Source organism: Colobus angolensis, unplaced genomic scaffold, assembly GCF_000951035.1.
Source record: "Colobus angolensis palliatus isolate OR3802 unplaced genomic scaffold, Cang.pa_1.0 Scaffold266, whole genome shotgun sequence".
Taxonomy (NCBI): domain Eukaryota; kingdom Metazoa; phylum Chordata; class Mammalia; order Primates; family Cercopithecidae; genus Colobus; species Colobus angolensis.
Window position 1 is genome coordinate 353,392 of NW_012115888.1, and position 26,530 is coordinate 379,921.

Below are 26,530 nucleotides of genomic sequence, written 5' to 3' on the forward strand. Positions count from 1 at the left end.
CCTGCCTCGGCCTGCCAAAGTGCTGGGATTACAGGCGTGAGCCACCACGCCTGGCTATTTCCATGATGTTTAGATTACTCAGAGAGCTAAAATTGGTAAATTAAAAATGTCATTTGAAATATGATGTAAATAACCAAGCATGGGCTTATGTTTGCATCAGACATTGTTTTGTGACTAATTATAATTTTAAAAATTCATTTAAATAAGCATGTAAATTTTATTTTTAAATTTCAATGTCATTTCAAAGCTTTAAGGTTAAAGTATATTCTCATAATGTGGCACAACAATGGTTGCTAGTCCAATGCTACCTATGTAGTCTGCTGCAAATTTGGGCCAATAACACCCAGCCCTTGCTCTTGGCTCAATTGATACTTATTTTCTCTATATGTGAACATCTGCTCCCAAATTTAAAACTCTGGTCTCAGTTTTCTGGCCTATGACCTTGAATTTTTCTGTTGACCTCTGATATTTTCCACCACTTTCTCATGAGATAGGTTCACTTATCCATTCTCCCTAGGACTTGCTCCATTCTCAATGTGACATTGCTGGTATGGGTCCTCTGTTTTACCCTCTGCATTGACTGCAAAAGCTCTACAGCAGGTCTAAGAAATGATATTATTTCACATTAACAGGTGCTTTCTTCATCTCCAAAATAAACACAAATGTCAGCATTTCAGGGCCCTTCTAAGACTGAAATTCTATAAATATAGGACTAAATAAGTTTCAAACTCCTTTAAATATGAGTTATCTTATTCTATGCATATCTTATTCTGTCCTCTAAATATGATTTACCTTATTCTATGCATTCAGTTACCTTATTCTTATTCTATTTGATACTTTTTGGAGAGGGATGTGTCTCTGACAACTAGCTTTTTCTTTGGTAAGTCTCATTAACTATTTATTTATATAGTATTCCTCCTTTCTTTATGTATTTGTTACTTATTTTCATAAGTGTATTAGTTCATTTTCATACTGCTATAAAGGACTTCCAGAGACTGGGTAATTTATAAAGGAAAGAGGACTTTTAGAGCCTGGGTAATTTATAAAGGAAAGATGAACTCACAGAGCATCCTGACTGGGGAGTCCTTAGGAAACTGATTTGTTACTTATTTTCAAAAGTGTATTAGTTCATTTTCATACTGCTATAAAGGACTACCTGAGACTGGGTAATTTATAAAGGAAAGATGAACTCACAGTTCATCTTGACTGGGGACACCTTAGGAAACCTACACTCATGGCGGAAGGCAAAGGGGGAGCAAGGCAGCTTCTTCACAAGGCAACAAGAAGGATAAGTGCTGAGTGATGGGGAAAGAGCCCCTTATAAAACCATCAAATCTCCTTGGAACTCACTCACCATCACAAAAACAGCATGAGGGAAACCATACCCATGATTCAATTACCTCCACCTAATCTCTCCCTTGATATATGGGGATTATGAATCAAGATGAGATTTGGGTGGTGACACAAAGCCTAACCATATCATTCTACCCTGGCCCCTCTCAAATCTAATGTCCCTTTCACATTTCAAAACCAATTATGCCTTCCCAGCAGTCCCCCAGAGTTATAATTCATTCCAGTATTAGCCCAAAAGTCCAAGTCCAAAGTCTCATCTGAGACAAGGCAAGTCCCTTCTGCCTATGAGCCTGTAAAATCAAAAGCAAGTTAGTCACTTCCTAGGTACCATGGGTCTACAGGCATTGGGTAAATACACCCATTCCAAATAGGAGAAATTGGCCAAAAGGAAGGGGCTACAGGCCACTGGCAGGTCCAAAATCTAGCAGTGCAGTCAAATGTTAAAGCTCCAAAATGATCTCCCTTTACTCCATGTCTCACATCCAGGTCACGCTGATGCAAGAGGTGGCCTCCCACAGCCTTAGGCAGCTCAGCTCCAGTGGCTTTGCAGGGTACAGCCCTTTTCCTGGCTGCTTTAAAAGGCTGGCATTGAGTGTGCAGCATTTCCAGGCACACAGTGTAAGCTGTTGGTGGATCTACCATTCTGGGGTCTGAGTAACAGTGGCCCTCTTCTCACAGCTCCACTAGGCAGTGCCCCATTGGGGACTCTGTTGTGGGGACTCCAATCCCAAATTTCCCCTCCACACTGCCCTAGTAGCCATTCTCCTTGAGGGCTCCAGCCCTGCAGCAGACTTCTGCTGGACATCCCGGCATTCTTTTAGATCCGCTGAAATCTAAGTGGAGGTTCCCAAACTTCGATTCTTGGCTTCTGAGCACTTGCAGGCCCAATACCACATGTAAGCCACGAAGGCTGGGGCTTGCACCCTCTGAAGCAATGGCCTGAGCTGTGTATTGGCCCCTTTTAGCTGTGGCTTGGATTCAGGGCACCAAGTCCTGCACAAAGCAGCAAGGTCCTGGGCTGGCCCACAAAACCAGTTTTTCTTCCTAGGCCTCTAGGTTCCTGATGGGAGGGATTGCCATGAAGACCTCTGACATGCCCTGGAGACATTTTCTCCATTGTCTTGGTGATTAACATACAGCTCCTTGATACTTATGCAACTTTCTGCAGCCAGCTAAAATTTCTCCTCAGAAAATGGGTTGTTTTTTTTTATTGCATTGTCAGGCTTCAAATTTTCCAAACTTTTATGCTCTTCTTCCCTTTAAAACATAAGTTCCGAATGTAAACCATCCCTTTGAAATGCGTAAAACTGAATGATTTTAAGAGCACCCAGGTTATATCTTGAACACTTTGCTATTAAAAATTTCTTTCACTAGATACCCTAAGTCATCTCTCTCAACTTCAAAGTTTCACAGATCCCTAGAGCAGGGGCAAAATGCCAGCAGTCTCTTTGCTAAAGCATAGCAAGAGTCACTTTTATTCCAGTTTCCAACAGGTTCCTCTTCTCCATCTTCAGCCTGGACTTCATTTTCCATATCACCATCCACATTTTGTTCAAAGTCATTCAACAAGTCTCTAGAAAGTTCCAAACCTTCCCACATCTTCCTGTCTTCTAAGCCCTCCAAACTGTTCCAATCTTTCCCTCTTATCCAGTTCCAAAGTCAATTACACATTTTCTGGTATGTTTATATCAGTGCCCCACACTCCATGGTACCAATTTACTGTATTAGTCTGTTTTCATACTGCTGTAAAGAACTGCTTGAGACATGGTAATGTATAAAGGAAAGAGGTTTAATTGACTCACAGTTCAGCATGGCTAGGGAGGGCTTAGGAAACTTAAAATCATGGGGGAAAGCCAAGGGGAAGCAAGGCACCTTCTTCACAATCCTGCAGGAAAGAGAAGTTCTGAGAGATGGGGGATGAGCTGCTTATAAAACCATCAGATTGGCCAGGTGTGTTGGCTCATGCCAGTTATCCCAGCACTTTGGAAGGCTAACGCAGGCAGATCACCTGAGATCAGGAGTTCAGCCTGCCCAACATGGCGAAACTCCATCTCTTTAAAAATACAAAAAATTAGCCAGGCATGGTGGCGGGTGCCTGTAATCCTGGCTACTTGGGAGGCTGAGGCAGGAGAATCACTTGAACCTAGGAGGTGTAAACCGTAGTGAGCTGAGATCGCACCACTGCACTCCAGCCTAGGCAACAAGAGGAAAACTCAATCTCAAAACACAAAACAAAACAAACACCACCACCACCATCACCATCATATCTCCTGAGAACTCACTATCAGGAGAACAGCATGGGAGAAAGCCACCCACATGATCCAATTACCTCTACCTAGTCTCTCCTTTGACGTGTGGGGATTATGGGGATTATGAGGATTATAATTCAACATTATTTTAGTGGGGACACAAAACCTAACCATATCAAAAAGGTAATTACTACACTTAGCATTTGACATTACTACATTTCTAATATTTTGATTAAGTTTTGTTAGTTGATTATGTGGTTACTCCTTTTTGGACTTTAAAACACTATACATTTAGCTACCATTGTTGCCTTTACCATTGAACGATTTTAGATGTGATCATAAGATGACTGAACTTATTATGCTGTTGCTTGTGTATTTGTTTTCACCTCTTCCACCAAAATAAATTTCAGCTTTAATTGATGGAAGAAAAGATTGTTTGAAAGTGTAGCTTGTGGCACTCACATTTAGACAAATCATTACCAGTGTATGTGCTCTACTTGTGTGATTAACCCATTACAGAGTGAAATGGCCCAATTCTGTGTTCTTTAGTTTCGTAGTGTTCGACTCCTTTAACCATACATTGAAAACACTTCTGAAGAAATCCGATGCATTCTGATGCAGAGTTGGAATAAGGAACTCTGTTTAAACAACAATTGATGAAGTCAATTTTCTGAAGTGTATTTGTATTGCCAGGCTGTGTGACAGTTCCTCTTTCAATGACAATTGCTCTTAGAATTACGGATATTTCTATTATGAATACTGCACATCTAAACGTATCAGAATGTAGCTATGGCAAAGAGATTGGCTTTTTATGAAAGTTTAAGCCCCACGTAACAGCAGAGTTCAGGTAAATTGTGATACTAATGTAACCTGCAACAATATAGTTCTCTAAGTTAATACATTTTCCTGTTCTGAAAAAAAAATATTTTAAGTATATTGCCTGAGAAAAATATTAAAAAGAAAGGCATGCATGCATGAAATTTGAAGACAGTTCCGAAAGTAGAATGAATTAAGAAAAAATTAGATATGCCTAAAGTAGAAACATTGAAAAAATAAAGGGAGTCGATTCTATTTTATGCATATTAAATTTCCTATGTATTCCTTCTTTCATTGTAAATAAACGTACAAAAATAACACATAAAAGAAATTTTGTTGCATAACATTATATGCTTCCACCACATACAATTATTAACCATATAACTTTGCATGAAAACATTAACTAGGTCAATAGAGATTCTTTACTGTCAAAAATCAAGCTCATTTAAATAACAAAAGTTGATGTTATCAAATAAATGTATGCAGATACTATTAAAGATTATATTATGAAGCAGATGCATTGATTAAACAGGATACTATGTCTTTTAAAAAAAATGTTTTTTGATTGAGAGGTTACATGGGCATTTTTTTTTTTTTTTTTTGAGATGGAGTCTCACTCTGTCACCCAGGCTGGAGTGCAGTGGCGCGATCTCGGCTCACTGCAAGCTCCGCCTCCCAGGTTCACACCGTTCTCCTGCCTCAGCCTCCCGAGTAGCTGGGGCTGCAGGCACCCGCCACCACACCTAGCTAATTTTTGTATTTTTAGTAGAGATGGGGTTTCACCATGTTAGCCAGGATGGTCTCGATCTCCTGACCTCGTGATCCACCCACCTTGGCCTCCCAAAGTCCTGGGATTGATTGAGCCTCTAGTTTATGCATTACTCAAAAAGTGAACATTGTGCTCAACAGGATATTTTTCAACCCTCTCCCCTTCCCACTCTCTGGCCTTTTGGAATCCCTGTTGTCTATTATTTTCATCTTTCTGTTCATTTGTCCCCATTGTTTAGCTTCTATTTGTAAGTGAGAACATATGGTATTTGTTTTTCTATTTCTGAGTTAAGAATATTCTTGGCCAGGCACGGTGGCTCACACCTGTAATCCCAGTATTTTGGGAGGCCAAGGCAGGCAGATAACTTGAGGCCAGGGGTTCTAGAGCAGCCTGGCCAACGTGGCAAAACCCTATTTCCACCAAAAATACAAAAATTAGTTGGGCATGGTGGCTCACACCTGTAATCCCAATTACTCGGTGGCTGAGACACGAGAATCACTTGAACCCAGAAAGTGAGGGTTACAGTGAGCTAAGATTGAGAGACTGAGCTTCTGGTATCCCAGCCTGGGTTACAGAGTGAGTCTCTGCCAAAAAAAAAAAAAAAAAAAAAAAAAAAAAAAAAAAAAAAGAAAGAAAGAAAGAAAGAAAGAAAAGAAAGAACTTTCTTTTCAAATATAAAATGCTTAAGCCAATCAAGTTCATTTGCCAAATCTAACATTAAGGTATTAGATTAGAAAAATTTTATATATTTGTGATACTGACTTTTCCCTAATAAAGTACTCTAGTATTAACAGACAATTGAAAGTATATTTTTAAAAGTGGATACATTTATTTGTAGATATCAAAAATACTCCCTGGTAATTATTTATAAATAGCAACTGTCTATTTTTTTTTTAACCTTTGCTTTTGTAATGTAGACTAAATTTGTAATATCATTTATTTGATATTTTTCAAAATAAATAAACATTCTATGCACTAATTAGATCATGTAAATATGATAAATAATATTTGTGTTCTATTAGAAGACACAGGAATCAAAAAAGATTGTTAGGGATTTTACATTACTAAAGCAATTGGACAAAGAGATAGCAAGGTAACACAGTGCCTATAAATCACAATTTTGACAAACAGATAGAAAATATTGATGATGGAAACCTGGCAATTATCTAGATATCTGCCAGAAGTTTATAACTTCTAAAAATCATAAATATGTTAACTTCTCAAGTATTTTTTCTAAAGAAAGTCTAAGATAACAATGAATGCAAATTCTATTACCTAATGGAAGAGACAAGATGATTTGTAAAACAGAAAAATTGAATATACCAATACAGAGCACAGACCAAGCAAACATTACAGAATTTTGGACAAAGTCAGACTAACGTTCTAGGTTTTGGCAACATTTTTTTTTCAGAAATATGATTAATAAAAATTTAAGCTTAGATACATTATCAACAATTCTATAAGAGTTCCAGATGATTGGGACATTGTTAAACAAAACTTGATAATCAAATCCTCATTTTTTATGTAGAGACCAGGAGTTTCTCTCTTAAAAGAACACAATTGTCATATGTGAGCTTTCTGTTCAATTTGCATTTAAAATCATCTGTAAAAAAGTGAAAAAGATGCCTTACAAACACAATAGAATATGAATTATATCAGAGTTTAACAGATATAGTAAGCTCATATTTGTAAAAATATTAAGAAATAATTAAAATGATTTATATACTAACTTTGAAATGAATAGTAAAGAAAACAATAATCCCACAGCAGTGATAACAGAAACCATAAACTAGCTCAGTTAACTCAAAGGAAATGTTCTTCACCAACCTACTCCAAAATTCTATTATTGGATAAAAATAAACTTGCAAATGTATCAGTATGTTATGAGGTTTGATGGAGAAAATAGGGTCACGCACTGGAGAATCACTAAAATTCAAGAGCAAGGAGAGAGAACATTTATTTTATAAAAAAGGGGGAAAAGGAGAGGTAACATTATATATTTGTATGTATGGGAGGAAGTGATGGAGTATGTGATGCCTGCGTAAATACTTTTTTAACCCTTAAACAACTTAAAATATTCACATTGTATTTCAATTGTATATTAAGTAACTAATGTGTAGCCACTGTAGGTATGTTCCTCAGATGAGGCAGCACTGGAATGGTCACAATGTATCTGATTATCCATCAATGTATCCCCCTGCTCCAAGTGAAAACAAGGGGAAAAACAGTCTATCCAGAGACTAGTTGTACTTCAAATGAAAAAAGAAAACAATAAGATTTTCAGCTTATAAATAAATATGCAGGGAAATTGAGAAGGATGGAGACTTATTTGGAGATGGAGGCAGGGGTAAGGAGCACATAGGATCTTGCTAAACATGTATCTTTTGAGCAGTGATGGAAAGGAGGTGAAAGAGTGAGCCCAGTAAACATAATAAGGAAGCTGATCCCTTTTTATATCCTCAAGTACTTTCTTCACTGTCACTTCGTGAAAACATATGCTTTTCTGGTTTTACTCTTACTCACCCCCACTTCTTAGTACTTTTATTTTCCTCCTCATCTTTCTGACAAACTAATGGGCTCAGAACATGGATAGAAATTTAGGTTTTAACCGTGATATTCTTTGGTGAATTACCTCCCTTGTAAAATATTGAACTGGTTGAAATTAGGTATAATGTTCTAAGAAATGATATTAGTTTCTAAAATGGACACAATGTATGTCAGAAGCAGGAAATACTATTTTCATAGCGCTATCTTCTCCCTCTTTGTTTCTTGTTTTTCTAAGGAAAGGGTTGAATGAAGACACCTAAGCATTACAATAATAATTTTCAAAAGAGGAAAATATCTTTTCGTCTGTTTATTTTGATATTTATTTTTTAAGAGCAGACTGGCCACACTTATTGAAATTCATGTTCTTCTCTTGGGCCACCATAAATTCTAACTTACTCTGCTTTTTAATGTACATTAAGTCCAGATTCTGAAGAACTGCTTTCTCCTGAGCACTAGAGAGGAGAAGTTATTCGTAAATTACTGAGGGTCTTGTTTTGCCTCTGCCATTATTTTAGAGATTTGGGGCACATCACCATCCTTCCAGGATTCAGGCTCCTCGTCTGTAATATACAGGGACTAGATCATGATCTTAAAGGCCTCTTGAAAAAATAATAAAACCAAGACTCCACTGTTCTTGCATTTACTACTTAGACCAACATACACTGATCAGCTGTTCTGAATCAACACTGGGATGTTTATATTTGTGCAAACAATATTTTATGTCTCCTCCAACAGGTGTTCATATGAAAACATTGCATCGAATTGACCCCACAGTACCATGGCCGATTAAGGAAAACATAAAATCAATGTGTGTGCATTGCTAGAAAATAAAGTGTGATGAATGTTTAGAAATTATATACCATGTTTTTCCTAAAATCAAATGTAGGATAGAGCAATTTAATTCATTGTTTTATGACCTGAATTTGAAGAAAATAACTCAAGTTGGAAGAAAAGATCTTCTAAAAATATTTTGTAACAGAAAGAATACAATGTAATTAAAATCAAGAGAACAAGTAAAATTAAATTTACTGTTTACTGTTTGTCTTTTCTTTAGGTTATTCACACCATCAGTGCCACTGATAAAGATGATTTTGCCAATGGGCCAAGGTTTAACTTCTTTCTTGATGAACACCTGCCTGTAAATCCAAACTTCACTCTGAAGGACAATGAAGGTGAACATATATACACATATGTATTTATCTATGTGGTTTCTGCTTTAACCTTATATGTAGTAGGCTTTATTCTTATATACTCACAAACATCTTGCAAATCAGCATTCAAAGTCAGTTTGATGCTACTGTGTTATGATCTGTGAATAGCTTGTATTTAAAATTGAGCCATATGTACAAATAACTTTCATTGAATTTATTCAGAAGCATCTCTTTAAACAAGAAATGTACATGTAATATGCTCTTGGGCAAATTTTAAGAGAAATCTTAGCTGACAAACTTGTTTATGAGAGCTGCTGCTACTGCTTGGAGGTAGAAAATATTCAAATTAGGAAAAATATATCCTAGAGACAGTTACTAAAGGAAATGCAATGCTTGCAATCATCTTGTATGAGCAAGACTATCAAGATGTGCTGTACAAATTATATTTCCTCTTATTATGAACATTGTCCAAAATATGTGTAGAAAGATATGCACAAGTATGCAGAGTATTTTGGAAATTTTTGAATCATTTTTATTTAGCCTTCTGTATTGTGTGGTTAAAAATAATCCCATAATTTAGTAACTACAGAAGTTCCTTCATTATTTAGATGTCCTCTTTGGTACATTTCTCAAGGTTCCATGTAAGTCACTGTTCATACCTTAGGGAAACATTAAGCTATACGGTATGTCAATTTTCTGATTAGGATCAACTTTTTCTTTCTCCAAACTATATATTTGATTATGTTTATGTGAATATGCTGCTATTTGGAATTTAACAGTTGCCTCAGAATGACATGAAGAAAATAGTGGCACATACATTTTCAGTAAACATTGAATTCCCTCTCTCTTTACTTCCGGGAGAAGATTTTCAAATGCAAGTTACTAAATGACAACCTACCAAAAGCATTTTTCCCATTTTCCCTAAACATCTTTAAATATATAAAAAAGGATCAAAATGTACACAAAGCCATAAGATTTGTATGAACATTTAAAGCTTAATTGTCTCTTACGTTTTAAGTGGCCCTAGGTCAGCTCTGCTTATGGGAATAAATATTTGTGCATGTTAGTGTATGACAAATTGCATTTAACTGACTAATGTACATTTACTTACATTAGAACAGACTGTCTTATAATTCAAATATACTTAGTATGATTAAATATGTGAAACTCGTGAAAAAAATATTTTTCCATGTTTCAAAGAATTGTATAATTTGGCAGAGGTTATTTAATTTGCTTCCTTAGGAGATTGGGATCATATGTTGAGCCATGCACTTATGTTTCAGTTGCATTTTTTTTCTATTCCAATAAAAAATTTATATTTTAAAATAATTTAAATATGATAACATATTCAACTTAGATTTGAAGATATGTTCAATTCAGGCTATTTAACCCACATAAGTATAACTCTGAATGTACTTCAGAAAAACAGAATAATTTTGCTATTGTTGAATCCCACATTCTTTTTTTCCTTTTTTTCTTTTTTGAGAGGGAGTTTCGCTCTTGTACCACGCCTGGCTAGTTTTTTTTTTTATTTATTTTATTTTTATTTTTAGTAGAGACAGGGTTTCACCATGTTGGTCAGGCTGATCTTGAACTCCTGACCTCAGGTGATCCACCCTCCTTGGCCTCCCAAAGTGCTGGGAATACAGTCATGAGCCACCGTGCCTGGCCGAATCCCACATTCTTAATGAAAAGTTCTTCATACAAGATTATTATAGCTGGAATTTGTGAATTAAATTACCTATTTATTTATGTATTTATTTATTTATTTTTGAGATGGAGTTTCACTCTTGTTGCCCAGGCTAAAGTGTAATGGTGTGATCTTGGCTTACTGCAGGCTCCACCTCCTAGGTCCAAGTGATTCTTCTTCCTCAGCCTCCCAAGTAGCTGGGATTACAGGCACCCACCACCACGCCAGGCCAATTTTTTGTATTTTTTAGTGGAGACAGGGTTTCACCATGTTGGCCAGGTTGGTCTTGAACTCCTGACCTCAGGTAATCCTCCTGCCTCGGCCTCCCAAAGTGCTGGGATTACAGGTGTGAGTCACCGTGCCTGGCCACTAATTACCTATGGTATTTGAAATGTCTTAATTAAGTGATTTAACAACATTACTAGTGTCAGAACTTACATACAGGTTTTCTCCTAAAAAATATATACACGCTTTTAAAAGAGTTTGTGTGCACAGTTTTTAACATTTAACTATGCAAATGAAGTTTACATCAGCTACACCAGCTTCAGTGTGAGAAGTCTGTGGATGGTTGTCTAGTGGTAAAGGTGTTTAAAATTTTTGTGAGAATATTTTTACAATTTTTGAGTATTGAAATTATAAATAACAGGAATAATTTCTCTCAGATAGAAAAAAACAGCAATTGTTTTGGATGGAAATATTAACACATAGTTGAAAACATGTACTCAATTTAACAGTCTTGGCTGTCCTCCATAAATTCAGCCCCTAAACCTCCTGAGTCTCAGTTTTTAAGTCCATTTTCCATGATTACAATCACTGACTTAGTACCCTTGGGAGAATTAATAATACTATGTATAAATATATTAGAATCAAATGATCTTGCCTCCACAGACAAAGCAATTATAGACAATAATGTATAAAGATGAAATTAAAAATAAAGTAGCCCTACCAAACTGTATACATAGATGCATATACACATGCTTACATACCTACATTTACTTACATATTCTGGAGATCAACAAAAATGAAAATACAATAGAGTTAGAGTCAGAAAATACAATGGAATAAAAGTCAGAAAATGATGGACTGCAAGGTCTTGTGTGCTTGGGCTTTGTGTTATGCAAGTTAATTGACATTCACATGTCCATCAAACATAAACAAACAAACAAACAAACAAAACTGGAAGAAAATTTATCATGTTCTGTGCCTATGTAAGTTAACTGTCATTTACAAGTCCCCAGAATATAAAGAAATAAATCTAGAAAAAAATTATTACTTTCTGTGCCCACTTCTCACATGAAAGTCCATAGTGAGGGAAACAACAGAAATCAGACGTAGCCCCAAAACCAGGACGAGTGATCAGGAAGCCATTGGTTTAGTGACATCTCCCAAATTGCTATATCGCAAAAAGCAAGGGCACAGAGATTTTTCAAAAAGAGAGAGAGAAAGAGATTCATATTGTTGTTCCTGATGAGCCTGAGAACCAACAATTTAAAAGATAGTGAATGAATTGAGAAAGAAATCAGAAAAATGAATTTACTCTAACTAATGAAAAATGCATAAATGATGACAAAAATGCTTTTGTAATTTCAAAATACAGAAATAAATTAATAACATATTTACAAAAAGATAAAAAATTGGTTAGACAAAATGAGGCAAATAAATTTAAAGAAAATATGTATAAAAACACTTAGGAAATTCATATTAAAATTATAGTTTTGGCATATATAGAGAACTATACAGAACCACATAGAGATATGTGGAAATTTAATGGTATATATGTAACTATATATACATGTTCAGAAATTTTAATTTTAATTATATGTATGCACACATATGTATATATAGCACATATATTACAGATATATAATTATAGCTATTGAACAACTAGAAACTTCATAGAATTTTATAAATATTTAGTACAATTGAAATCTATATTTGGGAAAGATGCACATCAAATTCAAAAGAGTGATCAAGTTTAAGTAGAAAAGAAGTGGGATTAGATAGAAAGCAAAGACTGTAAGTGTAATGTCTTATGTCTTAAAAAGAGATCTGAAACAGATGTGGCATAATAATGTGTTTCAAATCTAAGTGGTAATATTTTCTTTTAATTTCTACATGAGGGACAGAGTTCACTAAAACAAGTTTAGCATGTTTCCAGGCACAAAATTGGAGCTCACATATTCATTCAGCCAGCGTGCGTGTAAACACTATTCCTGTAGGTTTCTATGGCAAGTGATGATCTCATTACAGGTGTAGTCAGGACCTACTTCTTGCTCTCAAATGGAACTGAAATGGAACAAAGAATAAACATGCTGCTCAACTGTCTTGTAAGAGACGTGTCTGTCCTGGAATGGGGAATTACGATTAGTTCCTAAAGACGGAGGTAGATAACCTGACAACTGAATGATGAATGAAGCTTAACAAGAAAAGAGGGAATGGCTAAAATTCATAGGCAGGAAGTTTATCTAGCCTAAAGGCGCTAAGGTTTGGGGAAGAGTAGCAGAGTGAACTTAACAGACTGGCTCAAGTTCCATGTAAAGTCAGCATAGGTATTGAAAGTGGAAATTAAAGTTAGAGTTGGCTAGAGAGGCAATCTATAGCCAGCTTGGTTTCTTAGTCTGTGAGAAGTCAATCTCCATTTTTGTTTCTTTAAACAAATCAATCATAATTTCAATGGAAGATATGGAAACTAACTTTTTAATAGGAGTGATGTAGTATGATTTCTAAAGGAATATTCTGGTTGATATGTAGATAATGGATTGTGAGCAGAGAAGTACAGTGGTGTCAATCATCTTTAATTGTAACTATTGTAAAATACCTTAAGACTCTGGAACAGTTTCCCTTTGTGAACAATAATACCAGAACTTCTTCGATCTTTAATTCTTCTCCTCAGGATATTCATGCTAGGGCACAATTTCTCATGAAACTCTTGCATTTCTTCATGTCTTGCCAGCAGAGGCATTAATTGTTTATTTTCTTCCAGACTATCTCTTCTGCAAAGTTTGTATAACAATCAGCCTTAGAAGATACAGTGTCTTCCTTAGGTTCAAAAGACTTATTTATTTGATGTATAGTATTAATAAGGATAATGATACTCTCTGATACAGAGATTGGGCATGTATTTTTACAATTCGTTATCAAACATCCAGGCTCCGTAAATTTAAGATTCCTTAGCTGAGGCACAAACCCACTGCGTGCTCCACAGCACCTGGGGCCTCCACATCACTCCTCTTCACCTTAAGGTATAAGGAAACAAATCTGAAGGAGAGGTTATGCTCCTTGCTGTGATATAAGTAAAAAAATCCTTTGTCTTTGACTCAGGAGGCTTGTGTTTTCTTCAGGCATCTATAACATTGCATCAGGCTAACTGACTAGCATGTAAGTAGGTACGATCTCAGCTCACATGCTTTACATTTCTTGACACTTTATGGAAGTAACTCCTACTAGTAACTATTGTAAAAACACCTATGTGCTTATTATACCTTCTTAATGTATGCATTCTAAGTTCATACCAGAGAATACTTTAGCAGTGTTTATGCCTAGAATTACGTAAGTTAGCTAATTTCCTTATACTAAGAAGATCTTTGCCCATCTATACTCTGATGAAATTCTATTTAATATCTAAATATAATATGCTTTGCTAAATAACTAAATGTAACATGATGTTTCATGTTTTTCTCAGATCTTTCCCATTCCCGTGGGATCTTTCCTGATATACATTCTAACCCTCTTGAATTTGGAATCTGATAATTCACCTGAACATTGCAGAACAAATGTCTTCTTTAATGTTCCGTCATGTTTATTTTTAAAGTTTCTTTATTTTTGGACCTAGTTTTTATTACTCACTGTGACATGTGCTGGGAATATATTGGTGGAAATGCTAGCATGGAGCTAATGAACTGCTTAAAGAAGCAAAAGTCCTATGAGAACAAATACATCCATTCAAAGAAAATCCGCTTTGGTTGATATCCATTTGATTATTTGATAGACGTGTAAATCACTAGTGAAATTCTTTATTTTTAACATTCTCTTTAGCTTTTTATCTTAATGATTTTACAATCATTGTCAGCCTTTCTATATCTAGAACAAATGCCAGTTTTTTGTGTGTTTGCCTTTTTTTTTTTTTTTTTCTCCTGGTGGGGGTAGGGGAAAGGGGAGACAGGACTGGGACACATGGTCTTATTTCTTAATATATCTAGAATTTTTTGATTGAATGACACATGTTTTGTGCTGTTATAGTGGAACACCTGAAACTGAGAATTTGTATACGATAAAAATTTATTTCTCACAGTTCTGGAGGCTGGGAAGTCCAAGATCATTTGTTGTCTGTAAGGGCCTGGTCTTTGCTTCCAAGATGACACCTTTGGACAGAAGGAACACTTTTCTTTCTTTCTTTCTTTCTTTTTTTGAGACAGAGTCTCGCTCTGTCGCCCAGGTTGGAGTGCAGTGGCGCGATCTCAGCTCACTGCAAACTCCGCCTCCCAGGTTCATGCCATTCTCCTGTCTCAGCCTCCCAAGTAGCTGGGGCTACAGGTGCCCACCACCACGCCCAACTAATTTTTTGTATTTTTAGTAGAGATGGGGTTTCACCGTGTTAGTCAGGATAGTCTCGATGTGACCTCGTGATCCACCTGTCTTGGCCTCCCAAAGTGCTAGGATTATAGGCGTGAGCCACCACGCCATGCCAGGAGCACTTTTCTTTATTAGCAAGACAGTGGAAGAGAAAAAAATCTCACTCCTGAAAGCCTTTGTTTGTTTGTTTGTTTGTTTGTTTTGAGATGGAGTCTCACTCTGTTGTCCAGGCTGGAATGCAATGGCACAGTCTTAGCTCACTGCAACCTCTGCCTCCCAGGTTCAAGGGATTCTTCTGCCTCAGCCTCCTAAGTATCTGGGACTACAGGCACTTTCCACCACACCTGGCTAATTTTTGTGTTTTTAGTGGAGACAGGGTTTCACCATGTTGGCCAGACTGGTCTCGAACTCCTGACCTCAAGTGATCCGCCCACCTTGGCCTCCCAGAATCCTGGAATTACATGCGTGAGTCCATGTGCCCAGCCTGAAAGTCGTTTTTACTGTGGCATTAATTCCTTCTTGGGACTGGAGCTCTCAGGACCTAAACACCGCCCATTAGGCCCCACCTCCCAACATTATTGTGTCAGTGACTAAGATTCCAACACATGAATTTTGGACGGGACAGAAACATTCAAGCTATAGTACTAACAGAAGATCAAATAATAATATATTTCTCCAGAGAGTATTCACCATTTCTCTGGTAAGCAATTACAGAGGATTATATTCACTTTAATCCACTCGGAGTCTGAACTGAGTCCTGGCTGATTTGTAGTTTTGTTTAGTTTCAGTTTGTCTCTGGTTTGTCTCTGTTTCCAGAGGATGACCCTCCAGGGCTCCAGACTGAGAGCCTCCTTGTGCACTCACAGTAGTCCTTAGCTATAATCACTGTTCAACACCAAGATATAACAAAAAAGCTTTTCTTTGTCTTCCAGGGCTTTTCAGCTTAGAGTTTTAGCATTCTGTTAAACTTCCAATTTAACTTTCAATTTAAATTTTGAACATAACGAATGTCTTTAGGGAAAATCAGCCACATCCCTCAATTTCCAATTTAATTGCAGATTCAGGAAACTTCCAAAAGCTCCCCTAGTTTCTCCGTCCCCAGCTTAGAATTTCAGCCTCTTGTTACTTCCTAATGTAAGTAAATACCTATAGAAGAAAGGATGTTTTGCAACCAACAGTTTTTATCTCCACAGTTTTTCCTTCTCTAGAATATTAACTCATCTACTTGTCTCGCTTCACCAGCTTTCTGATGCCTGTCAATGGAGATATTCTTTCTTTCCTTCCTTCCTTCCTCCCTTCCTCCCTCCCTCCCTTCCTTCCTTCCTTCCTTCCTTCCTTCCTTCCTTCCTTCCTTCCTTCCTTCCTCCTTCTTCCTTCCTTTTTCCTTCTTCCTTCTTTCTTTCTATCTTTCTTTTTTTTTTTTTTCTTGACAGTTTCGCTCTTGTTGCCCAGGCTGGAGTGCAATGGCGTGATCTCGGCTTTCCGCAACCTCAGCCTCCTGAGTTCAAGCAATTCTCATCCTACTGAGTAGCTGGGATTAGAGGCATGTGCCACTATGCCCGGCTAATTTTGTATTTTTAGTAGAGACGGGGTTTCTCCGTGTTGGTCAGGCTGGTCTCAATCTCCCGACCTCAGGTGATCTGCCCTCCTCAGCCTCCCAAAGTTCTGGGATTACAGGTGTGAACTACCGCGCCCAGCTGAGATTTTCTTGGTATTTTAAGCTTCTCTCTTTGTTTTTAGTGGGAGAATTGGTCGATCAAAAACTGCATATTTTACCTAGACCTACATTTTATGCATGAAGAACCATTTAGGAAAAGTTTCATTAAGTAATTGGGCATAAACGGAGCTTCAGAGAAAGGATACTGTTCAATGATAGTCTAATCATCATGAAGATGATTGCTGCCTTGATACTCCCTTAGATGCTACAGATATTTGTTCTTTCAAATTTAATTAAAATTGGGTTAGAACCCCATCTTATGTACGGAGCAAATTCAAGTTTCTTTCCAAAATTTCTGAGGATTAGTCACCATTTCAACCAACATTCTCTGTTTCTCAGGCACTTGTTGCCTCTGTTACTTTTACATGCCTGCTATGTATCCTCCCTTCCCAAAGACTTATGCTCTCACAGTACAAAGTATTACTGAAAGTTTGAGTGTACAGACGGCAGGGAAAGGAAAGGCCAGCTTAGTAGCCATCTGAAAAAGAATATCAGGTGACAGAAATTATAGCCTAAGAATTGATTTCCAACTCCTTCTCTCTTCCAAAACTTAACTGGGATAACATGGACAGCTAAATAAACTTGACCTGTGGATGGATCCCCAAAGTCACCTCCAAGGCAAAGAGACTTTGAGATTAACAAGAAGATATTTAGATGCTGGCTCAATTCTACCTACTATCCCTTACTATGTTGGAGGAATCTCTGGGAATCAGAGCTCAAAACGCCTTTCTTAGAGAAAGATCAGAGGACATGGCAGGGGTCAAGTTAGTTGAAGGACAGAGGCAGTTATTGTGAATTAGGACATATTAAAACATGATTATATATCTAAGTGAGACTTTTTGAGCTAACATGAAAATACTGTCAATTTAAAAACATCTGGTAAGGTGATACAATTCAAATGAACACTATCACAAACTACATCAGTGAGCAGAAAGTTCAAAAGGGGAAGCAAATAGAATGTTTCAGAGTGAGACCCTAGAAACAGCTTGCTACTGTTTGAAACCTGGCTTCTCTGCTAATTATAGGTGAAACTATGGCCACGACATTATGTTCAGGGTATCTCTGTTTTTTCTTTTGTAAAATGGAGATATATAGGCAATTATTATTTTATCAGTGTAAATAGAGATGAAACTATAAAGAATTTGAAACCACACATGAAATGCAATGAGTCATAATGGGCACATAGAAGGTAACTAAAACATAAATAAATGGATGGAAAAACAATAATGGAATAACTAAAGAAATTATCCTGAGTGAAGAAAGATATAGATTTAAGAGTAAAAATCTTCTAACTTGACAGATGATGAAATAATGTTACAAATTTCCACAGAGTGAATTTAAATTGTAAAGGTACTAGATAGTGTCAAGATACTCATTTGTAAAATTAGAAGTGAACAGCCAATTGATTTACTTTTAGTGATATTGGAAAGAAAGAACTACAATAAAAGAATCCTTTTCTATCTAAGATAGCACTCATGTGATAATTAAGCAGTGATATTTCAAAATACTGAATGTTACAGAAAACAACAACTGTATTATTTATAATAAAATTCATTTGGCAAAACGTTACAATAAGGGATTTTTCAATATTGACAATGTAACTGTTGGAGCTATTACAGCCAAATGAAAATAAGATGAAATAAGAACAAATATTTTCCAAAGGTGAAGTGTAAAATAAACTTTATCTAAACTAATATGATTAAACATTTACTAGAAACAATGAAGTGTTGAATATAATCACATATAAAAACAATCATAAATTGATAGAAAATATAATATTTCTTATGAAATGTCTATTAAATGCACTTTGCATATTGTCAATATGAATATATTCACTTACTGGGCCTAATTCAAAATGAAGACAAACACTTTACAAACACACACACACGCGTGCGTGCACACGCGCGTGCACACACACACACACACTGATTCCCTTGGGCTGACATTTTAAGCTATATGTCTGGCATGTACCACTTCTAGCCTCACATCAGATTATTATTTATCACCACTCTTCCTTATGTTCCTTGGAAAGAATGCCTTTCCTCTTAAGAGAAATTCTGTAGACAGTTCTTAACATTGTTTTTCTTCTGCTAGTTAATTTTTCCAGTGTTATGTACTGTCTGCTGGGAATACAGCAGTTTTTTAAACTGCCTGATTCAAGGAATTCAAAGACACAGGACCTGCTTTCAAGAGGCTTGCTGTCTAGTTGGGGAAATGAGGACGATATGAAATGTAATTTGCCATGGATGGAGGTGAAATGTGAGCTACTTTAGAGAGATCACTACAAACTGTATGGTTAAAAGTCGTGGAACATGGTTTGACGTTAGGGATAGAGTTTGTTCCACCAGGGAGGTGAATCAGAGATTACTTTTCAGTAAGTGGTGGATTAAAACAACATAGAGATGACAGAATGCAGCATCAATTTATTGGCTGGAAAAATCTAGAGAGGGAAATGTAGCAAAGCAGAGACTCAGTGGCATTTTAATTCACTCATGAGAACATACTAATGACTAAGCACTGTGCTTTATTCTATACTCCAATATAAGATACTCCGGCATTCATTCTTTAGTTGCTTTGGTACCAAATTGTGGTGGCTAGAAAAAGTTGTGCCAATAAATCTTCCATATTTATCTGGAAAGTTATTTCTTCTAATTTATTAAACTATTAAACATTGATTCAGAGAATAATCAAGTGAAAGGTTTTTCTTTTATAATATATATTGTAAAATCCATAATTTTGCTTAATATTGACCTTATTTTTATCATTAATTAATATGTTGGTAATAACACAACTATATTTAAAATTTAAAAACCAGAGTTCAAAGATAATTTTTAAGTTAGAGCATTTAAAGTTGTATTTTCTAAAACAACAAAAAAATGAAATGTTTTCTGATTAAAATGTAGTTGTTTTCTTGCTATCACCTTCTCTTTACATTGTGATGTCAATTTTTAATCATAACATCAAGTAATTTCATTGTGTAATTTTAACTGCTAAACTTCACATCTATAGCAAATAAACTATGGCCATATTATCACTAAATTTATGAATATAGACTTGAGCCAGGCTTCCAGGAATACAATAACCATGTTCATTCATTTGTAATATGCAAGTGTAACTAACCCTCCAGTATGAAATCATGCTTAGTCTACAAAGATAAATCCGTTCTGTTTCATGATCTTCGTGCTGTTTCTTGAGGGACTGTGCTTTATTTGATGTGAAGAGATTTGCCAACCTAATTCTTAGGTTTAATTCTAACTGTAAGGTACCTTTGTAAATCTTACAGATTAGGGCAAAAGATTGTTAGTAATTATGTGTGCATTTCTATCTCTGTTTACAGGGTTCTAAATTACATTTAGTTTGTCTTTTATATTTGAAAATGCTTATTATTTTTTGATGATTTGCTATCAGGAATATCTGCTACTCACATTGGTTTTTATTATGTTCTCTCTTTGGTATGTGTTGTCCATTCTCACAGATACTTGAATTCTTTAAAAATAAATGAGTCAAAATAACACATTGTTTCTAAAACAAGAAAAATGCACTGGAAATTAATTTTTTTAATCATATGAAACAAAAGATTTCTTGGAGTGTCATTTTGACTTTGCTGGTGGCATTCTGAAGATTTGGTGTTTTCCTTGGCTTTATTACTTTTTATTATTTTTGCAGCATTCATTCTTCTAAAAATGATCATAACATTTATAAGTTGCTTTATAAGTTTTAACAAAACATGTAAAAGGAAAAAGGAAAACTTGTTTTTCTTGTTGCTATTTGGGGTTGGTGAAAGAAGGTATGACTTTAAGCTTATGTTGCATGGAATTTACAATAAGGGATATTTTTAATGTTGACTGTGTAACTGTTAGAAAGGTGTCTTTTGGAGTCCTTTCAAATTTCACACTCCATTGGTAGGGAAGTGCAGGTATGTAGTTTGATACACATTGGAAATCATGGGAAATTTTAAATGTTTGTCTTGTATTTCTTTGGTATTGCCAGATTTGTAGCAGTCAATATTCTCGTAGTTTATTTTTGTCCTTCAAACAAGAACTCACAGCTGGTGTTGTAATATGCTTAATTTCTCTACAGAGTATAACCATTTAAAATTTTGTTTTTATCCACAGGGTTTCAAGAGACCATTTAGTGATTCCTCACACTCCTAAACAAAATAAGGCACATATAATCTGCCCTAAATTACAAATCAAGCCTCATATATCCTCTAATGGATGTGACTGCAACTGTGTCCTGCTGAGTCAGTTATCTAAGGTCAGGGACAAGGTTGGAACACATGGCTTTTATTCTACAGTGGCTCTCCTTTCTCTTACCAGTCAAATACTAACATTATCTGGACACACCTTGAGAGAATTACACCATCCTTTAGCTGAATGCAGACACTCCAACTTGGCTAGTGAGAAGTTAAAGAGCATGTATACAATCTTGACCCTAAAATGTAAAAGATTGTGGATGAACTGTAGTGATGCATTTTAGTGGCTCTTTTGCTTTAGGTACAAAGATATGCTTTTGTTTTCTCTCTGGTTATTTCGAACTCTATTGATTTTTTAATATATATATATATGTAAAACATATAAACATTGTTGTTTTACCTATATATATATATATATATGAAATTATTTCTCCCCTTATGGATTTGCCAGCACACACCACCTCTCACCTTTTTACTCCCACTCACAATGAAAGAAAACTGACTCAAATTCACTAAGCAAAAAAATAGAAGTAGAAAAATAAAACAAAAATATTGCTAATTTTGACTGGGTATGGTGGCTCTTGCCTATAATCCCAGCACTTTGGGAGGCTAAGGTGGGTGGATCACAAGGTCAAGAGATTGATACTGTCCTGGCCAACATGGTGAAACCCTGTCTCTACTAAAACTACAAAAATTAGCTGGGCATGGTGGCGTGCGCTTGTAGTCCCAGCTATTTGGGAGGCTGAGGCAGGAGAATCACTTGAATCCGGGAGGTGAAGGTTGCAGTGAGCCAAGATCGCACTACTGTACTCCAGCACTTCAGCCTGGTGACAGAGCAAGACTCTATCTCCAAAAAAAAAAATGATAATAATACATATACATATGTATATATATGTGTGTATATGTATGTGTGTATATATATATAAAACTAATTTTATCATTGCATGTCCCTTGCTTTCCTTCTGTGAAAATGTAGGTTCCATTCATCTGCTTTAATTCTTTCTACCCTGTACATTAATGCAGGTGAAAAAAACTATTTTAAAAATAGAATGATACATTTACTTGTTAAAACTATCTAAGGATTTATGCTTACAATTTTTTTCAGTGTTTATAAATCTAGTGACTCCAAACATAGTATTTTCTGCTTTAACTAATTCATTCTCTACTAAAAAAAAATACTGTTTATTAAAGGTTTGTGATAAATAACAGGTAGAAGTTTTCTCTTGGAGTTCATAGTCCTATTTGATTTTTAAAACAGTCGTTCTTATCTCTCCTTCTGCAGTTATTATATTATTGTTATGTTTTTATAAATTATTTTGCATTTTTGGCTTGGACTTTACTTTACAAGCTCCTTTTTTCTTCTTTATTTCCCTCCTTTCTAAATTAACACTTAGACAAATTTATGTCATTCATAAGCAGATTTCCTGATATTCTTCAAGCATCACATAGTTGTTTTATGTGTATTTGTGCTTATTTTGTAAAGTCCAAAATACAGTCTCGAATATACAAATGTAATGGCAAAGAAAGATTGAACAATTTAAAATATGTTTTTTAAAATCTTGGTAATAGATGGCAGCTTCTTTGCAGAAAGAGATGTTTTCGTGCGGAGAGTGCAAAAACAGCTCAGAAGAAAAAGGACAAAAGAAATTTAGAAGAGCTACTGTGTAGCATCTGAAGAAAGAACGAATATTGGCCAGGCACAGTGGCTCACGCCTGTAATCCCAGCACTCTGGAAGGCCAAGGGGGGCAGATCACAAGGTCACGAGTTTGAGACCAACCTGGCCAATATGGTGAAACCCTATCTCGACTAAAAGTACAAAAAATTAGCCAGGTGTGGTGGCGGGTGCCTGTAGTCCCAGCTACTTGGGAGGCTGAGGCAGGAAAATCGCTTGAACCCGGGAGGTGGAGGTTGCAGTGAGCCAAGATCGCACCACTGCACTCCAGCCTGGGTGACAGAGAGAGACCCAGTCTCAAAAAAAAAAAAAAAAAAGGACAAACGCTAACAGATTGATTAATAATCTCCTCGGAGATTATAAAATAAATACATTTATTTTAATATACTAGGTGGAATCAGTTAAGATGGTTATAATTTGTATCAGCATGTTTTGTGAATCCAAAGCAGAAATAGACAATGGACATTGTATTTATCCAGGATTTTAAGATTATCATGTAGTAAGGAGTGTGGCAGATGGTCAAAGGGATGACATTCCAGGGTGCAAATCAGAACATAATGACATATTGGATCACGCATTTGTAGTTTGGCGGAAAGACAAGTGAGGCCACAAGGATGTTTGCAAACTTAGATGAACAAGCAGAATCCAGAGTCCGAAAATGGAGATTAAGCCACTGTAGGATTCAAAGAAGGGGAAGTCAGGGAATATGAAGAAATAAACTTTCATTAGAGAGCATAAAGAGATCATGCTGCTGAAATATTACAAGATAAATTAGTTCATTTTGCTTTCGATTTCTTTCTACATGTCAGTATAATAAAACTGTAACAGAAGACAAGTTCCTGCTGAGTGTAGTTCAAATCATTCATCAAGTACCGATTATGGAAAGGGTGCTTTGTGGGAATGCAAAACACCATTGTTTGATGCGTGTGCTCTGATAATGATTAAATTATGAATAGATTCTATTTCTGCTGCAAGACTGAAAAAAACTCAGAAACAATATGAAACCATGCCTATTTATTTGTCTGGTGGAAGTTGGGCTGTATTTCCCAGCTTTCTCTTCATACACATTAAAATTTTTTTTGGTCTAATTAGAGATCCACATCTGAGGATCTCAAATGTTTCTGCTGTTCTGATAGATCTGGAAATATTACTTTAATGATCTTGCAGGCTATGCTTGAAATAAAATGTATCTTTGCCTGCATTATCAAAAAAGGAGTGTGCTGATATAACTGAGAGTATACAGGTGTCTAATAATTTCAGTTCCCAAAAGCGCATACTTTTTACTATTTTCTAAGCTATAAGATAATTTTCGACTGAAAAAATAGAATTTATTTTTGCCCCAAAACCTGTTTTAAAAGCATGCCTTATTTTAATTTAAACTGTATCATAGTTTTCTACAGTGGCACATAAATTAAAGTCTATCCTGCAAGGTCTTTCAAACAATTGAACAAAAAAAAAAATAAGACACCTAGTAGTAGCTAAAGAAAATGACATCTAGGCTGGGCGCGGTGGCTCATGCCTGTAATCCCAGCACTTTGAGAGGCTGAGGCGGGCAGATAATGAGGTCAGGAGATCGAGACCATCCTGGCTAACACAGTGAAACCCCATCTCTATTGAAAATACAAAAATTAGCTGGGCGTGGTGGTGGGTGCCTGTAGTCCCAGCTACTCGGGAGGCTGAGGCAGGAGAATGGCGTGAACCTGGGAGGCGGAGCTTGCAGTGAGTCGAGATTGTGCCACTGCACTCCAGCCTGGGGGACAGAGCATGAGAGTCCATTTCAAAAAAAAAAAAAAAAACAAAGGAAAAGAAAAGAAAATGACATCTGATCTACAGAAGCATGTGACTTGTATTCTACTACCATATTCTGCAACCTGTAGAAATACAGAAATTGAATGCATAACTACTTAACAATATATTTTATGACAAAATACTTTTGTGAAAAAGCCCCACAAAATTACTATCAATTATAAACATCTTTGGAATATTTATTGCTAGAAAGATGAAGCAATTATTTATATTATTATGATTGCTTTTCAAAGGAATGAAATTTCAATTATTTCACAATAATCACAGGGTATTATTAGACTGTAGGCCTGAGTCTGATATTACATATGTGTGTGACAACCTCATTGCTTCCTCCTATTTGTGTCCATATCCTTTTTGAACAAGAAATGGGATCATATAACAAAATAAATAATGCATTGCCATCTATTTTTAAATATAAAATATATGCAAAACTATTTCCGCGTTAAATTAAGGGCATGTTTTATGGAAATACTAAGAACATACTGGTTATTATGAAAAAGGTATTACATTCTGTTAATTCTTCATGTGAAATATTTTCCAAACTATGTTTTTAATGTCCCAAAGTCTTCTAAACACATATTATTGGTTTAAAATTTCACTTTTAAGCCTGTAATCCCAGCACTTTGGGAGGCCGAGACGGGCGGATCACGAGGTCAGGAGATCGAGACCATCCTGGCGAACACGGTGAAACCCCGTCTCTACTAAAAATACAAAAAATTAGCCGGGCAAGGTGGCGGGCGCCTGTGGTCCCAGCTACTTGGGAGGCTGAGGCAGGAGAATGGCGTAAACCCCGGAGGCGGAGCTTGCAGTGAGCTGAGATCCGGCCACTGCACTCCAGCCTGAGCGACAGAGCGAGACTCCGCCTCAAAAAAAAAAAAAAAAAATTCACTTTTAATGTAGTGAACCCAAAACTATGCACAGTACTCCAGTGCAGCAGTCCTTTCACTAAGGAGAAGCAGAAATAGCTTATCTTTATTGAATGCTTTCAGATTGTTTAACTGTTTGACAGCTCTACAGACTTATTGCTATATGTCTATATTTATCTATCTAATCTGTCATTTACCTGTGTACCTATTTACCTGTCAATCATCTATCTGTATTTTAAAATAAAGCTGCTATTCAAGATCCTCCCTATGTGATACTTTCCAAAGTCCACCCTCTAATATGCATCTTTATTTCATGTCTCATTGTTAAATTTCTTTGTTCTAGCTATACAAAATCTCCTTGAATCTTAATCTAATACATTAGCTTTACTAGCTTGGCTTCCAAATGTTCTATAATCTGCTGTCTTCATCCTAGCTATAGAGAGTTAGAATTAAGAACCCAGCTATGGTGCACATTACTAGAGACTGACATTGACAGTTAGCACTTCTCATCCACGGATGTTCTATCCTGCTATGTTTTCTTGTTATTCCAGCCTATATTAATTTTTCTTATTTATTTGGATGCCATTTGATACTTTCTATATTTATTTATCTATTTAGAGACAGAGTTACACTGTTGACAGACTGGGCTGGAATACAATGGCGTGATCTCAGCTCTCTGCAACCTCTGCCTCCCGGGTTCCAGCAATTCTCCTGCCTCAGCCTCCCGAATAGTTGAGATTATAGGCTCCTGCCACCATGCCCGGCTATTTTTTGTATTTTTCAGTAGAAATGGGGTTTCACCATGTTGGCCAGGCTGGTGTTGAACTCCTGACCTCAGGTGATCCACCCACCTTGGCCTCCCAAAGTGCTGGAATTACAGGCGTGATCCACCGCACCCAGCCCTCATTCATTTTTTAACCATTGTATATCATGTTAGAGATTTGTTATCGGTCTTGTTGCCTAATTTTGCAGTTTCAGCAAGACATATTTTATTGTGTCTAATATATACACATATATATGTACATGTGTGTATTTGTGTGTATGGTGTGTTGTGTTTGTGTGTATGTGTATATATTTCTGTATAATATATATTTGTATATAATATATATTTCTATATAATATATAT

At 36.1% G+C, this 26,530-nt stretch overlaps 1 protein-coding gene across 3 annotated transcripts in view; it reads left to right on the plus strand.

Annotated features, from left to right (window-relative positions):
• Positions 1-26,530, plus strand: part of CDH18 (cadherin 18, type 2) — a 363,385-nt gene that overhangs the window by 320,314 nt on the left and 16,541 nt on the right. For all 3 annotated transcript variants that reach the window (XM_011947447.1, XM_011947449.1, XM_011947448.1), the window contains exon 9: positions 8,789-8,906. In XM_011947447.1, the coding sequence (XP_011802837.1) occupies positions 8,789-8,906 (118 nt within the window). The remainder of the gene's footprint in view (positions 1-8,788; positions 8,907-26,530) is intronic.